The sequence below is a fragment of the Phocoena phocoena genome, chromosome 13, assembly GCF_963924675.1.
Source record: "Phocoena phocoena chromosome 13, mPhoPho1.1, whole genome shotgun sequence".
Classification (NCBI taxonomy): domain Eukaryota; kingdom Metazoa; phylum Chordata; class Mammalia; order Artiodactyla; family Phocoenidae; genus Phocoena; species Phocoena phocoena.
In genome coordinates, this window is record NC_089231.1 from 65,286,917 (window position 1) to 65,300,414 (window position 13,498).

The 13,498-nt window shown below is 55.7% G+C and overlaps 1 protein-coding gene across 2 annotated transcripts in view; it reads right to left on the reverse strand.

Annotated features, from left to right (window-relative positions):
• Nucleotides 1–200: 200 nt before the first annotated feature.
• SPECC1L (sperm antigen with calponin homology and coiled-coil domains 1 like) overlaps nucleotides 201–13,498 on the reverse strand; it is a 92,148-nt gene continuing 78,850 nt past the window's right edge. Inside the window, exons 13-15 of one of the 2 annotated variants that reach the window (XM_065889272.1) lie at nucleotides 2,364–2,480; nucleotides 1,765–1,824; nucleotides 201–350 (exon numbers count right to left, since the gene is read on the reverse strand). In XM_065889272.1, the coding sequence (XP_065745344.1) occupies nucleotides 261–350; nucleotides 1,765–1,824; nucleotides 2,364–2,480 (267 nt within the window). In that variant the 3' untranslated portion in view covers nucleotides 201–260. The remainder of the gene's footprint in view (nucleotides 351–1,764; nucleotides 1,825–2,363; nucleotides 2,481–13,498) is intronic. The other variant, XM_065889271.1, reaches the window with a different exon arrangement.

Consider the following 13,498-nt stretch of genomic DNA (forward strand, 5'->3'; position numbering starts at 1 on the left):
CGCGCACGAATCCCCTTCCCTAGGTTGGACCGTGAGTGAGCCTTTCCTCCCACCCCAGTGCTAATGGTCCCCCAATCTCTCCAGCAAGTCAGCGTGTGCGCGGGGCCCTGGCCACGGAGGCCAGGTGGAAGAGCCTGGCCCGAGTGCGGGCCACACAGGCCGAGTCCCCTGCCCGCCGGGGGCGGGGCTCACACGCTGCGGGGCGGCCAGGGGCAGAGTGTAGGGAGCTGCGTTCGGGGTGACCGTGGGGCCTCAGGTGCTCAGGTCTCAAAGTACTTGTAGATGGCCGTCACGTAGAGCATCACGTTCTGCCAGTCCGGCCGCTCGGTCCCGACCATCTCGTTTATGTCCTGACAGAGGAGAAGAGGCTAGTCAGAGCCCGGGTTGCCTCCCAGCCACAGCACCAAGGGCTCTGGGGGTGGGGGCCTCCCTCATGGGACTTTTGTCTGAGTCTCACTGCACAGGTCAGCAGCCAAGTACCCAGGAAACTCCTCTCCCTGGGCGTAGGCAATGTCCAAGCCTCCCGCCCTGCCCAGGGCTGCCCCTCAAGGCTGGAAGGGGCTGGTCTCCTCTGGGGGAGGGGGAGTTGGGCCCTCCTCACCACCTGCCTCTCCTCGCTAACCCCTCCGGCATCACCTCTGAGTGTCCTTCCCACCAGGCACTGCCTGCCCCACGGTGGGTGACCCCCTGAAGCCCTGGAAGCCACAGTTCTCTGTGTCCTGTGTGGCCCCCGTGGTTGGGGAGACATCAGCTGATGCTGCTGGGAAGTGGGCGGGGGACCCTGGGCTCTGAGACGTGCCCGGGAGGCCCCCAAGAAAGACCCGCTGTCCTTGCAGGGCACTGCTCCCAGGGGTCCCATGGGTGCAAGACACAAATGAGGACCAGAGTCAATGGGATGGGGAGAAAGAACACATGTATGTTCAGTGTAAGAATCTCAATGGAAAGTTTTTAGGCTGGGGAACTGCCTGCTTATATATCAGCATTTACACATGGTGTAAGACATCCAGGTAATGAGAAGTATTTCAACTGTAATTTCTCTCTCTCTATGATTGAATAGAAGCCACTCAGAAACACGTATTTCTGTGAACTCAGAAGACATATTTATGGAACTCTACACAAACACTCCTGCAGGGTAAAGATGAGTGCAAATATGTCTTCAAAGCTATCAGCTGTCACAAGGCAGGGTGATGGGTACCCTCGGGGTGGGAGGTGGCACTGGGGGTTCCTGACCTGGCCCTGTGGGGTCCTTCACTCTGTGGACCCCCGAGCTGTGCAACACCCCTGTCACGTTAATTTCATCAGCATCTCTGGGTGTGGAAGTCTCTGGCTTTGCATTTGGACGAGGTATTTTCTCCCTGGAAGTCAGACTTGGTGACGAGGCAGGAGCCCCCACGGAAACATGTCTGTCCTGAGCTACTGTAGCCCAGAGCACAGCCCTGACCCCAGGGCTCCTCCGCCTCCCTTCCGCGCCCTTGAGAAGCGCTCTGGGGCCTTGCCCTGCCCTCCCCTGCCTCTACTTTGACACCCGAGGCAGATCTGCTGGAATGTGCTTTTGACAGTGAAACGTGACCACCCCCCACTCAGGGCGCTTCCTTGGGACACTTGACGGGAGGCATAAAGAGCGCCGGGCAGGGGACCATCTGCACCCCACCCGCAGGATGTCCTTGCGGCTGGTGCAGGGCCCGCCGGGGCCCCAGTCCCCACCCAGAAGCCTCCTGGTCACCAGGCCTCCCAGGGGTCTCTCCTCAGGGGACGGGGGCTCACCAGTGTGGACTTGATGCCGACACTCTCAGCAGCCTGGAAGGCCAGGGTGAAATTCCTCCGCTGGAAAAGAAACCATGTGACAGGTGCATGAGCGGGGCCGGGGAGGGCAGCCTGACCAGCCTGGTCCACACCCATGCCCGCCGCCCCGCCCCTCTGGTGACAAGCTGCAGAGTGACACCCACACACTTGTTCTTTCCTCTCCGCACAGGAGGGTCACTTTTCACACATCAGCTCTGAGCTGCCCAGCACCCCCAAAGCTAATAAGCAACACCTGTGACATTGTTTCCTCCCCGTGGGGGTTTTCAAAGGTCATCTGAAGGGCAGGAGGGGCCAGTGGGAGTGCACACCAGAGGGCTTGGGCCTGGGTCCTCTCCCAGTGCCCGTCTGGGCAGGGCTGCACCGTGAGCCGGTCGTGGCTGGACGTGGGGAAGGTGGCCTGGCATGGGTGGCGCTGCCCAGACCACTCTCCTCAAGAAGCCCTGACCCTCAATGTCGTTCCCAGAGAGGTCACCGGGGTGTGCGAGGAGCCAGCAGCTTGCCCCCCGCACCGCCATGGAGGGCTCGCTCCCCTCCTCACGGCCTGCCCTCCATGGCCTCACCTTATCCTGACTGTTGAGCTCCTGGTAGGGAATGTGGGCGGGCAGGTACGTGTGCAGGAGAGCACAGAAGGCCAGCCCGTCGTTCCAGCTGCTGCTAAAGTTGGTGATGTCGATATTCTGCAGGAAAAGAAAGAAAACATGTGAGCAACACACACTGCGGGCTTCTCAGGAGATGGCCGAGGGAGGCGGAGGCCCCCAGGCCCAGCAGGCTGAGCCTCTGCAGGAAGCACGGCAGGATGGGGGGCTGGGGGCCGAGCCCAGGACCAGCGGGTGTCCGTGACCAGCCCCCACCCTGCACACCAGATCGCTGCAACCACAGCAGCAGAAATTTGAGCCACCCAAACCCTGGCCCGAGAGGACACAGCCCTGGGGGCCGGGGGCTCCGCCTCTGGGGCACCGGGAAGCAGCAGCGCTGTGTTAGGAAGAGCTGTGGTCCAGCCTCCTCCCCATAATTTACAGGACATCACAACCCCTGCACTCTGAGGACCAGCCACCAGCCTGCACTCGGCGCCAATGACCGGGGGCTGGGGGGTGGGGGGGTGCGTGGGGCTCCCACAGTGCATCTCCGAGAACCACCTCGACTCTTTGAAGGGGCACCTAGTCCCTATTCAAATTAAATTTTCACAACTACAGAAGAAACACGTCATTCAGAGTATTTTATTATATGATAAAAGCAATTCAGCTAGAAAGTAGCCTTTACCTTTATTTGCAAGAACCCTTTTGAAGCTGAAACTCCACAATGAAATTTGGAAATTCACATGCTTTATGAAAATGCCACAAACTGAAAAAGAGAGCACCCCAACCCCCAGCACCTCCTGCTTCATGTCTTACTACTGTTTCATGCAGCCTTCAAATGCACGGGTCCGCTTCCTGGGTGACCGTGCTCGAGGCGGCAGTCCTCACTCCCCGGGAGCAGCGGCCAGAGAACAGCAACGCTATTCACCTCCGTAGGGAGTGTTCTACGAAGCCTGCCGGCCTGAACCGTTAGGTCCTGACACCAAATAGGGCCCAGGGGCAAAGGGCGGGTGGGGAGGGTGGGGTTCTCCTGATAAAAGCAGCAGGTAGTGTGGACACAAACTCTGTCACCAAAAGGAAGCGTCTAGCCCTGACTGCAGGCACCCAGGACGCTGCCCTCTGGGGACTGCTCAACCATGACCCTCTGAAGGGCAGCAGCTCTGGGGGCAGTGATCCCAGAGGTCACTCCCTCAGTGGCCACCAATCCGGCCTGGAGGACTTGTCCATAAACTGTGGTGGGGAAAGTGATCAGGTTAAGGTGCAAAGGGGCGCAAATCTGCTGACAGCCCCAGGGAAAGGCGGCGGTAAGGTGTGGTGGCCACGGGCCATCTGACGCGGCCATCTAGGGGCAGTGCCAGCCACTCAGTGACATCACCGCCCCCCTAAGATGAGGCCTGGGCAGCCCCTGCCTCACTGGTCCCCACACTTGTGACCGTGAAGACACTGCCCCGACAGGCTGGCTGCCCTCACAGGCCTCTGCTCCGGCAACAACCACAGTTATGGCCATGGCCAACCTGTCCCTTTGATGTCATCGGGATCTCAGGAAGCAGCCAGCAGGGGCGCTTCAGCACCACCTGGGACTAGGACCAGGGAAGGAAGTCACCTGTCCAAGGTGTGGGGCTGGTGGGTGGGAGGACAGGGCTGGGAACCCTGGTCCCCAGCATCCTCCGGGCCGTGTCTCACTTTAATTCTCATAAACCCCAGAAGCGTTTTTCCATGAGGCTCAGGTCACAGATGATTCCTGTGGGATTATTCCTCCCAGTCGTCAGGGCCAAACGCCCTGACAAAAGAGCCAGGACACTGGTCGCCATCGCATGGGCAGCAGGGAATGAGCTTCTTCACAATGTGTCCCAGCTCTGCACGGGGCTGAGTGTAGCTTACAGCAGCCAGAGGCGCCGACCCCTGCCCGTGGGTCACATGCACGCCCGGAGGAAAACAAATCTCTACTTCCTGCCACTAGGCCTGATGTGGCGGAGCCTACGTGCCTGGCCTCACCGGCCTGAGGCAAAGGCCCCAGCACCAGAGAAAGCAGCTGTGCCCCAGCTCCCAGCTGTGGGAACCCGGCCATCCAGCTTCCTCCAAACAGACCAGACCCCCAGCCTGGACCCCGCAGTCAGAGCAGCACCTCGTGAATGAGGCACCCCGAGGAGACAGCGGGCCTGGGGCCCCAGGGCAGCGACGACCAATTTCCAAATCAAAACAACCGAAACCCAGACCACTGCCCTGCTCCCTGCGAGATGGAGGGGGCCCAGCCAGTGTGGCCCCGGCCCATCCAAAGACGCTGGGGAAGCAGACAGGCCCTGACACAGGGGTGGGCGGGGAGGTGGGGAGGCCTGCACCCTCTGCTCCCATCTCACCATCTACTTCAGTGTTTTTCATGTTCGGGGCTGAAAAATCAAACTATTGATACTATGAAATAACACAGACAGAACACAGAAAAGCATGGAGACAGCAAGGCTGTCTCCAAAGCTGAAAAGCACAGGGAAGGTGGGACGTTCCCAGCCTCCTGTCTGTGCTCTGGGCCCCACGGCTGTCACAGCGTATTAATAAAAGGACAGGATCCATAGAAAGAAAGAAAGAAATGCGCAGAAAGGTACAAACACTGTATGAAATTGCCAGAGGAACGGCCGTTCCCACGGGAGCCACCCCCTCCCACTACCGGCTGTGCCCAACCAGGGACCACAGGGAGCTCCAGGCCCCCGAGGTGAGCAGTGGGCAGGGGACCCGGGCCCCACCCCACCGGGTTTCCTGAAGAAGAGCGCAGATAACAAGCTCTCATAAAATCATTCAACACCCAAGGCCGGAGGGATGGCGACGCTATGACCGCTCATCGCAAAGCAACTCAAACGCCACAGGGACATGCATGGACCGTCTCTGCAGGCTGGTGAGGACACCAGAGCCGCAGCCCTCCAGGGTGGTGCAGGAGACCTTGGCCTTGGAGGGAGCCAGAGTGCTGACCCCCAGCGAGACACCCTCAGGCCTGCAGGCAGGGACCTGGGTATGAGTCGTCTGGGGCTGAGCTGGGAGCAGGGGACAACAGGGTGGCGAGTAGGGAGGGGAAGTGAGGGCTACAGAGGCTCCGGAGAAAAGCAAACTGGACTTGGGGACTGACTGGCTGCTGGATAGCAGGGTCCTCCAGTGACGCACGGCTCACTGGGGGGAGGTACTCCCGACAATTACGTCTGTGGCACCCAGGGAGGTGCCTGGTGCTGACACGAGGGTCTGCAGCTGGGGACGCAGTGTAGGGGGGGCGTCGGGGGTGGCCGGAGCGGACAGTGCGCAGGAGGGAGGCCTCAGACCAAGCCCCTCAGTATAAGGGCCAGGCAGAGGAGAACCGCCTTCAACGGGACACAGGGGAAGGCCCGACAGGCGGGACAAACCAGAAGCCAAAGGAAGAAGCGTCAGAACTGGGAGGGGTCAACAGCATCAGTGCTGCCAGAAAGCCCGCTGAACAAGGCAGCACTCAGGGTGCCACTGGTCCCAGTGAGCAGGTCGCCAGAGGAGGAGTACCACAAACCACAGCACAGGGCACATCATCTGCACAGCCTCGTAGCTCTCACAGACAGACTTCTTCACGTATTTCCTTCACAAAGTTGTCTAGAAATGGAATTTCTGTTTTCAGAAAGTGGTACTTCCAGTGAAGAAGAAGGTCCTTGACTATGAGACCCGTCTTCCAGTGCGTTTCTCTCTGAAGCAGCTGCAGGGTCAAGGACCTTCTGCCCTACGGGCCCTGACACCGCAGCTCTGCAGGTGGCCAGCTGACCCCTTTACAAAAAATAATACTCATAGAGCCAAAACTGGTGCTTTTTGAGGGGAACATGCACACTAACGGGAGGACTTTCTTTGCACTATTCACAGGCGATGCCAAGCTCTCTAAGAATGAAACAGTTTTCTTTTAAAATAGAGACACAGTAATTATAATACAAGTTGCTAATTAATGAATTCAGATTTCGCATTTAGCTTTCAGGTGTCTTCAGGGCTCTCCTACTGCACAAGATAAGTCTAAGTTTGGACAAAAACAAGAGGGTTACGGGAGTTCAAAAAAGCCTTGAGGGACTCCCCTGGTGGCGCAGTGGTTAAGAATCCACCTCCCAACGTAGGGGACATGGGTTCGAGCCCTGGTCCATAAAGATCCCACATGCCACGGAGCAACTAAGCCTGTGCACTACAACTACTGAGCCTGTGCTCTAGAGCCCACGAGCCACAACTACTGAGCCCACGTGCCTAGGATCTGTGCTCCGCAATAAAGAGAAGCCACCACGTGAGAAGCCTGCTCACCGCAACAGAGTAGCCCCCTCTCGTTGCAACTAGAGAAAGCCCGCGCACAGCAACAAAGACCCAACGCAGCCAAAAAAATAAATAAATAAATAAATTTATATTAAAAAAAAGCTTTGAGCACAGACTCAAATGAGGTGCTTCACCCCATTTTCCTTCCATCCAGGAAGGGCCGACGGTGATCTGTAGGCAGATGGCTGTGGCCTGTGTGCAGGGCCCTCAGCTGCCCTCTTCATCTCACCAGAGCTCAGACTCCCCTGGCCCCCGCTGCCCTTGGCGGGCAGCTCCCCGAGCTGGGACATGTGCCCTCCCTGCTCCTGTGCCCTTAGATGCGGCCTGCCCCCACCTGTGGCGGCAGGTGAGTCCCACCTCTGTGCATCGAGGGTTGAGGGCTGGAGTCTGAGAGCCAAGAAGTTACACAAATCGCCACAAAAAAAGATTAAGAATAGGTCATAAAACATCTTAAAATGTTTTAATGTGTCTGAAGTTTAATTAAGGGCCATAAAATGCACTCCAAATACCACATAGTTGTTAAGGTTCTGATCTATTTAAGGAAATGCCATTTTCGGGGGCACAAGGCAAAGGGCCAAAACCCATGATTAATCTCTGCAACACTCACGGCACCACTTCCTCCGCCGTCTCAGCCGCCGTCGTGGGATCCCCCCGTGACCGTGACCGTGACCATGACTGAGTACACCGCCCGCCTTCGGGAGGCAGGACAGAGCCATAGACAAACCCCTGTCCACGGGGCCTCGAAGCCTCAGCCCTGGGCCGAGGGACAGGGTTTGGAGGGTGTTAGGGAATCTGGGTGAGAAGGGTGGGGGATGCAGTGCCTAGAAGAGAGGGAAAAGCCACCAGGAGGCGGGTTTTAGCGCTCCGGGAGCTACTGTTAGCGGGAGGCCCCAGAGGCCCCGGGAGGAACACGCGGCAGCCTGCTGGTGCTGGGGTGCCCGCGCTGGCTGCACATCTGAGGTGCTGCCTGGGGCCTCCATGCTGTCTCCTGTTTGAAGTTGAGCCAGGCTCTGCTCCAGGTCAGGGGAGGGGAGAGGAGAGGAGGGGGGAGGTGGCAGGGGTCTGGGGAGTCTGAGGCCCGCTCGTCACAATGTCCATGTCGGGACGTGTGTAAAGTGGGAGGAAGGAAGGAAAGATGCCAGGGCAGGCAGCCCAGGGGGCCAGCGACCCCGGAGACAGGCCTGCATCTTGTGCCCTGTGGGGGAAGGGGTTCCAATAAAGGCCTCAGAATCATGGGCAAAACCTTTTCAAGGTGACACCTCTCAGCCATCCGCCGGAGAGGCTGATCCGGCCGGTCTGGGCACCATTCTCCGTAAAGTTCCCCAGATGCCCTGAGCGTGCAGCCAGGAGGCAGGACCACCGACCCGAAGACCAAAGGCAGCTGGAAACATGGACGGGACATCCCAGCATGAGGCCTGGCCGGGCCAGCTGGACCTCACTCAGGACCCTGTGCGCTGGGGAACCAGGCCAGGATCAAGCACTGGATGGAACCTTCCTGACCAGACTCGACAGAAGGCAACCAAACAGCCGATGGAGGAGCCTGTCTGAAAAGAGGAATTCCTGGGACAGACAGAGCGAGACCAGCACTGTTGGGCGACCGCGATCAGCAGCGGTAGCGAGCTGGCCTCCCTCCCCTCTACCTGGTCGGACGGACACAACTCCACCTGAGGGGCTTCTGCCGGAAATCTGAGCTGGAATCAGATCCAGCCTCGAATCTACTACCAGTTTATATCAGGGACAGCACTGCAGGGCTGTCAACACCAAACCTAAAATGCAGACGCTCCACAGGACACAGTCCAATTCCTTCCAAAGACAAACTGAAAGGCAACAAAAAGAGGGATGGGAGTTTTAAGATTAAAACAGACTTAAAAGAGCCATATTATCCAAATGCAATGTGTGAACCTTATTTGGATCTTAAGTCAAGCAAATCAACGGTAAAACTGACCATGATTCAATTGGGAAGTCTGACCTCTGTCCAAATATGTGGTGACATTAAATGGCTGGGACCTGCTTCGGAATCACCAGGCAGGGGTGGGAGAGCAAGGACTGTGCGCTGACCACCTGGGCCTGGGCGGTGTACTGAGTGTCCTTTTACTATTCTCACAGCTTTAGTGTGTATTTGAAAATTTCCATGAAAACCAAACAAACCTACAACTCAATGACAGACAAACAACCCAAAGGCCCAAATATGAAAATGGGCAGAGGATCTGAACAGACATTTCTCCAAAGTCGACGGACAATGGCCAGCAGCACGAGAGAAGACGCTCAACGCTGTTGGTCACCAGGGAATTGCAGATCAGAACTCGGCTGAGCCACCACCTCAGGCCGCCAGGATGCACAGTACTTGGAAAACGGGAAACGACAGATGCTGGTGAGGATGTGGAGAAACCAGAGGCCCTGTACTTGCTGCTGGGAACGTAAGACGGCGCAGCTGCTGTGGAGCAATGTGACGATTCCTGGTCACTTACACGTAGAATCACTATGCGCCCCAGTGAGGCCGCTCCTTGGGGACAAACCAAGAAGACCTGAAGATGGCGTGGACACAGATCCCCCACACGAGTGTCCACAGCAGCACAGAAGTCCAAAGGTGAAAGCAACACAAACGTCTACCAACCGGAAAATGGATAAACAAAATGGGGAGCATCCCCACGATGGGGTGTTTTTGAGCCACGGAAAGGAACGATACATGGTACAAAGTGGATGAATCTGGAAACATTACGCTGAGTGAAAGTGAGACACAAAGCCCACAAATTACATGACTCCATTTATATGAAACACCCAAAATAGTGAAATCCAGAGACAGAAAGCAGATGCGTGGCTGTCAGGGGCTGGGGCCGGGAAACAGTTCCAGATGAGAAGTTCTGGAACTAGAAGGTGCTGACGGACATGCAACAATGCGAATGTACTTAATGCCACTCAACTGTAGACGTAAAAATGGCTAAGATGGTACGTTTTATGTGTATTTTACTACAATTTAAAAAATTGTCTGATGTTCAGAAGTAGCTTATGCTCAGTAAGTCTGTACACCAGGTAGGCCTCAAAAGCAACTAACTTACCCACAAGTGTTTACTGAAGAAGTTACGGCTCACATGCAATGACTCACGAGTGCATTTTATGGGAATTTACTATGGCCCTGGCCCTGCTCTAAAATTTTTAAATTTCTTAAAAACAAACAGTTAAAGGTAGAAGCAGGGTATCAGTCTGCTTCCTTTACCACCAGGATACACCAAGCACTCTGCCAACTCAAAAGGGACCTGACCCACCGCCCATCCTGGGGATGGCTGTCCAGTGTCCTGGGAGGGAAGGGGCCGCACTGACCTGCAGTGACGCTGCCTGATGTGCTCAGGGTGCGAGCACACATCCAGGAAGCAGCTCTAACTATGCTGAAGCTCCACAGAGTCCAACGTAGAACCATGCACCACAGGCTTAATGTGCTGTAATAACTCTTTTTAGTCAAATGAACCTATTTTGAGGGGACACTTCATGTCACCCTAAGGGACCGGATAGATGTCCCCATATTTCCCATAAACCCCTCCCAAAGGAAACTTTTTGTGTTGGAGCACACAGGACCCATGAGGTCTGCTGTCTGAAAATTCAGGAAACGGCCACCAGGCAGGGATGGTCGGCAAGAGTCCCTGGTGAGGTCAGTTAAGTCACGAGCACTGGGCAAGTCTGAGCAGTTTTCTTAGCAGCGTAGGAACTAACTCTTTTCTAGACTGCGTCTAGCTCTGACAGGGTTATTACTCACTAAAATGCAATTTCAACCGAAGGAGACACAGTACTCCCAGCTGTACCTCTCCTGTGTGTGCTCCTGGGGGCGTGGGCATAGAGGGAGAAGGGCGGCTGGTCCCAGCCCCAGCGGCCCAGGGAAGTGTTTGAGGAGGAGAAGGAGCACTCCTGAACTTCCCAGGATGGCCTCTTTCAGGGTATTCTTGGGACAGAGGGCACCAATCTTGTACTCAGGCTCTGAAACACGGATGCAGTGCACTCTGGGCGCTGCAGCCTCGAGGGCTGCCCAGCATGAGCAGCTCCGACTCGTGGGAGCCGCTGTTCAAATGCCTTCTCCGAGGAAGGGCCCTCAGTCTAGCTGGAGCTCCTGGGGCAGCTCTCAAGGCTCACTCTCCCCCGGCTTATGTCTCAGTTGATGCCTTCTACCGAGCTGAAGGCTCCCTCTCTGCAGAGTAGGAGGCATCGTGGGTTTAGGGTCCCAGGGACCTGGGGCCACTCCTTACAAGCTACAGGGCTGTGGGCACACAGTTTAACTTGGAGGAGTCTCAACTTTCTCATACACAAAATGGGGAAAAGACCCAATTACGAGGATTTAATAAAGTGCCGGCTAGAGCTCGCAGGTCTCGCTCGGCCCCTCATCCGGCCTCCTGAGGCAGTGCTGACCGCCTTCCGTGACACAGACGGGCGCAGGCCAGGGAGGCCCCGCTGGGTCCTAGTCCCTCTCCTCTAGTCAACACCCAGCCCCTGGGGACCCCGATTTGGGCCGGACATGAAAACTGACGGCTCCGTGAGCGGCCCGTCTCTGTCGTGGGACCACAGCGCCTACGGCCCGAACAGCACCAAGCAACGGTTTTCCGCTCAGGCTGCAGCTCCGCGAGCGGCTGTTCTCCACCAAGCACCGAGCAGAACCCTGGGCTGCTCGCAAGGCCCTCCGCAGAGGCTGCTCCAGAGCTGGCTTAAGAGCAGTCTGAAGGGAGGGACAGAAAATCCAGGAAAAAAGGCCTGAGGATCTGAAAGCTTCAGTGTAGCAATGGGCTTTAAAAAAAAGTTTCAGCTTCTAAACATGAGGGCTGCTGAAAATAAGACAACACTTTATAAAGCATAAAGGACAGACACAGAGTGCACCTAGACTCGTTCAAACACCTTACACTTGAAAAATATAATTCATGCAGAAAAGGAAACCACCACACAGAGACTGCAGCACAGAATTAATCCTTCAGAGCAAAGGTGTGGACACAGCCCTGCTGGGACCCCAGCAGGGAGGGTGCTCATGGGGACGCACCGCCACCCTCCCAGCCCTCAGAACACCTTCGGAGGCGCTGAGACAGAAGGAGAGCCTAGCCTGGGAGGACCACGCACAAGTCTTCCCGTTTCTGAAATCGCAGGGAACGCGTCTGTCTGACCCAGGACACCAGGACGCCCAGGGGCCAGGCAGCCCGCACGTGAAGGGGCCGTGAGGGGAGGAAATGATCCCGGGACAGAGCCGCTCAACACAGCACGCTCACCTCAAGAACTCACTTCACTGCCTCCAGCAGGAACTGCTGCTTTCAAGTCTGTCAGTGGATTTGTTTCTACACCTACCAGGTACCGTTCTGGCAGAGGGAAAATGGCAAAACATCTAAAATAGGGAACACAGACAGCTGTGGCGCCACCCTCTTGTACTTCTCTCCAAAGCCCCAGCTCGATGGTTTACTTACCTGCCCTTGAGGGCAACAAGCAGAGGGAAGTGGAAAAACGCTTCTCTCTGGACCCTGTGGTGGAGCGTGACTCCCCCTTGTCCGTCCTGCTGGGGCCCTGTGCGTAGCGCTGGGCTCCTGAACTCCCGGCTCCTTACTTTTCTGGTTTTCTTTTGCATACAAGTTGGTTTCTTGGTATAAAACATGTTAGGACGCAGTCAGAGAGCGAGAGTTGAGGGCCATGAGGAGGGATACGGTGTCAGTAGAAGTCTGAAGGTCGCTCACACCTGGAGCCTTCGTGGCACAGTAGTGCACGCTTGTGGTCACAAATCTGAGTCATACAAAAGGCGGCCTTATGCCTAGGAAAAGGCGTAATTTTAAAAGGCCTGGAAATAGTATGTTTCAAAAATAATGTTGGAAGTTCCTTGAGGGCAAAGGTCATGCTCTAGATGGCATTACATCCCTCCTTGTATTCAATGACCTTGTGATGGACACTTCACCAAGAAGGTACATGAATGTATCACAAACAAGCACATGGAAAGACACCCAACACCATTAGTTCAGAGGCACCTGCAAAACCAAAACCAAAACCATACACCTACGAGAGGACAGAGGCCGACCGTGCCCAGTCCTGGCCAGGACAGGAAGGAATGAGGGCCCTTGTGCACGTGGGGGAGCGGAGCGGGTGCAGCCACTTGGGAAGACAATCTGGCAGCTTCTTAAAGAGTTAAACCTATACTGACCGCATGACCCAGCCAACCACTTTCAGATGCCTCTACAAACGCCTGCACCAAATGTTCACGGGAGCTTTCCTCACAACAAGCAACAACTGGAACCAGACAGATGTCCACCAACAGCCAAATGGATAACAAATTACGACATATTCATAAAACGGACTACTCTTCAGGAATAAAAGGAAATGAATTATTGATATATACAACAATATAAATGAATCTCAAAATAATTATGCTCAGTGAGAGAAGCCAGACCCCTCCCCTAATTGCACACACTATGATTCCATTTCAAAATTAGAAAAAATGCAAACCCTGCAGGGACAGCAGATGAGTGGTTGCCTAGGGACAGTGGCGGGGGTGGGGCAGGACAACCGGCATGCAAAGGCGCCTGAAGAGGCTTCCAAGGAGGTGGAGATGCTCATCTCACATGGGGACGGTTTCACAGGTGTGTTCCATCAAGTTGTAAAATGTAAATATGTGCAGCAGTAGTGTCCATTTTGTACTGTACAGAAACACCAGACCCCTGTGTTATGCATCACAGTGCTGTGGGCCTACTATACTTCAAAAATGAACAAACAAACAAACACACAAAAAAGCAGATCAGATTTGTGGTCACCAGAGGTAAGGGTGGGGGAGGGGGAATTGGAGGGTACAAACTTCCAGTTTCAAGATAAATAAATACTAGGGACGGAAC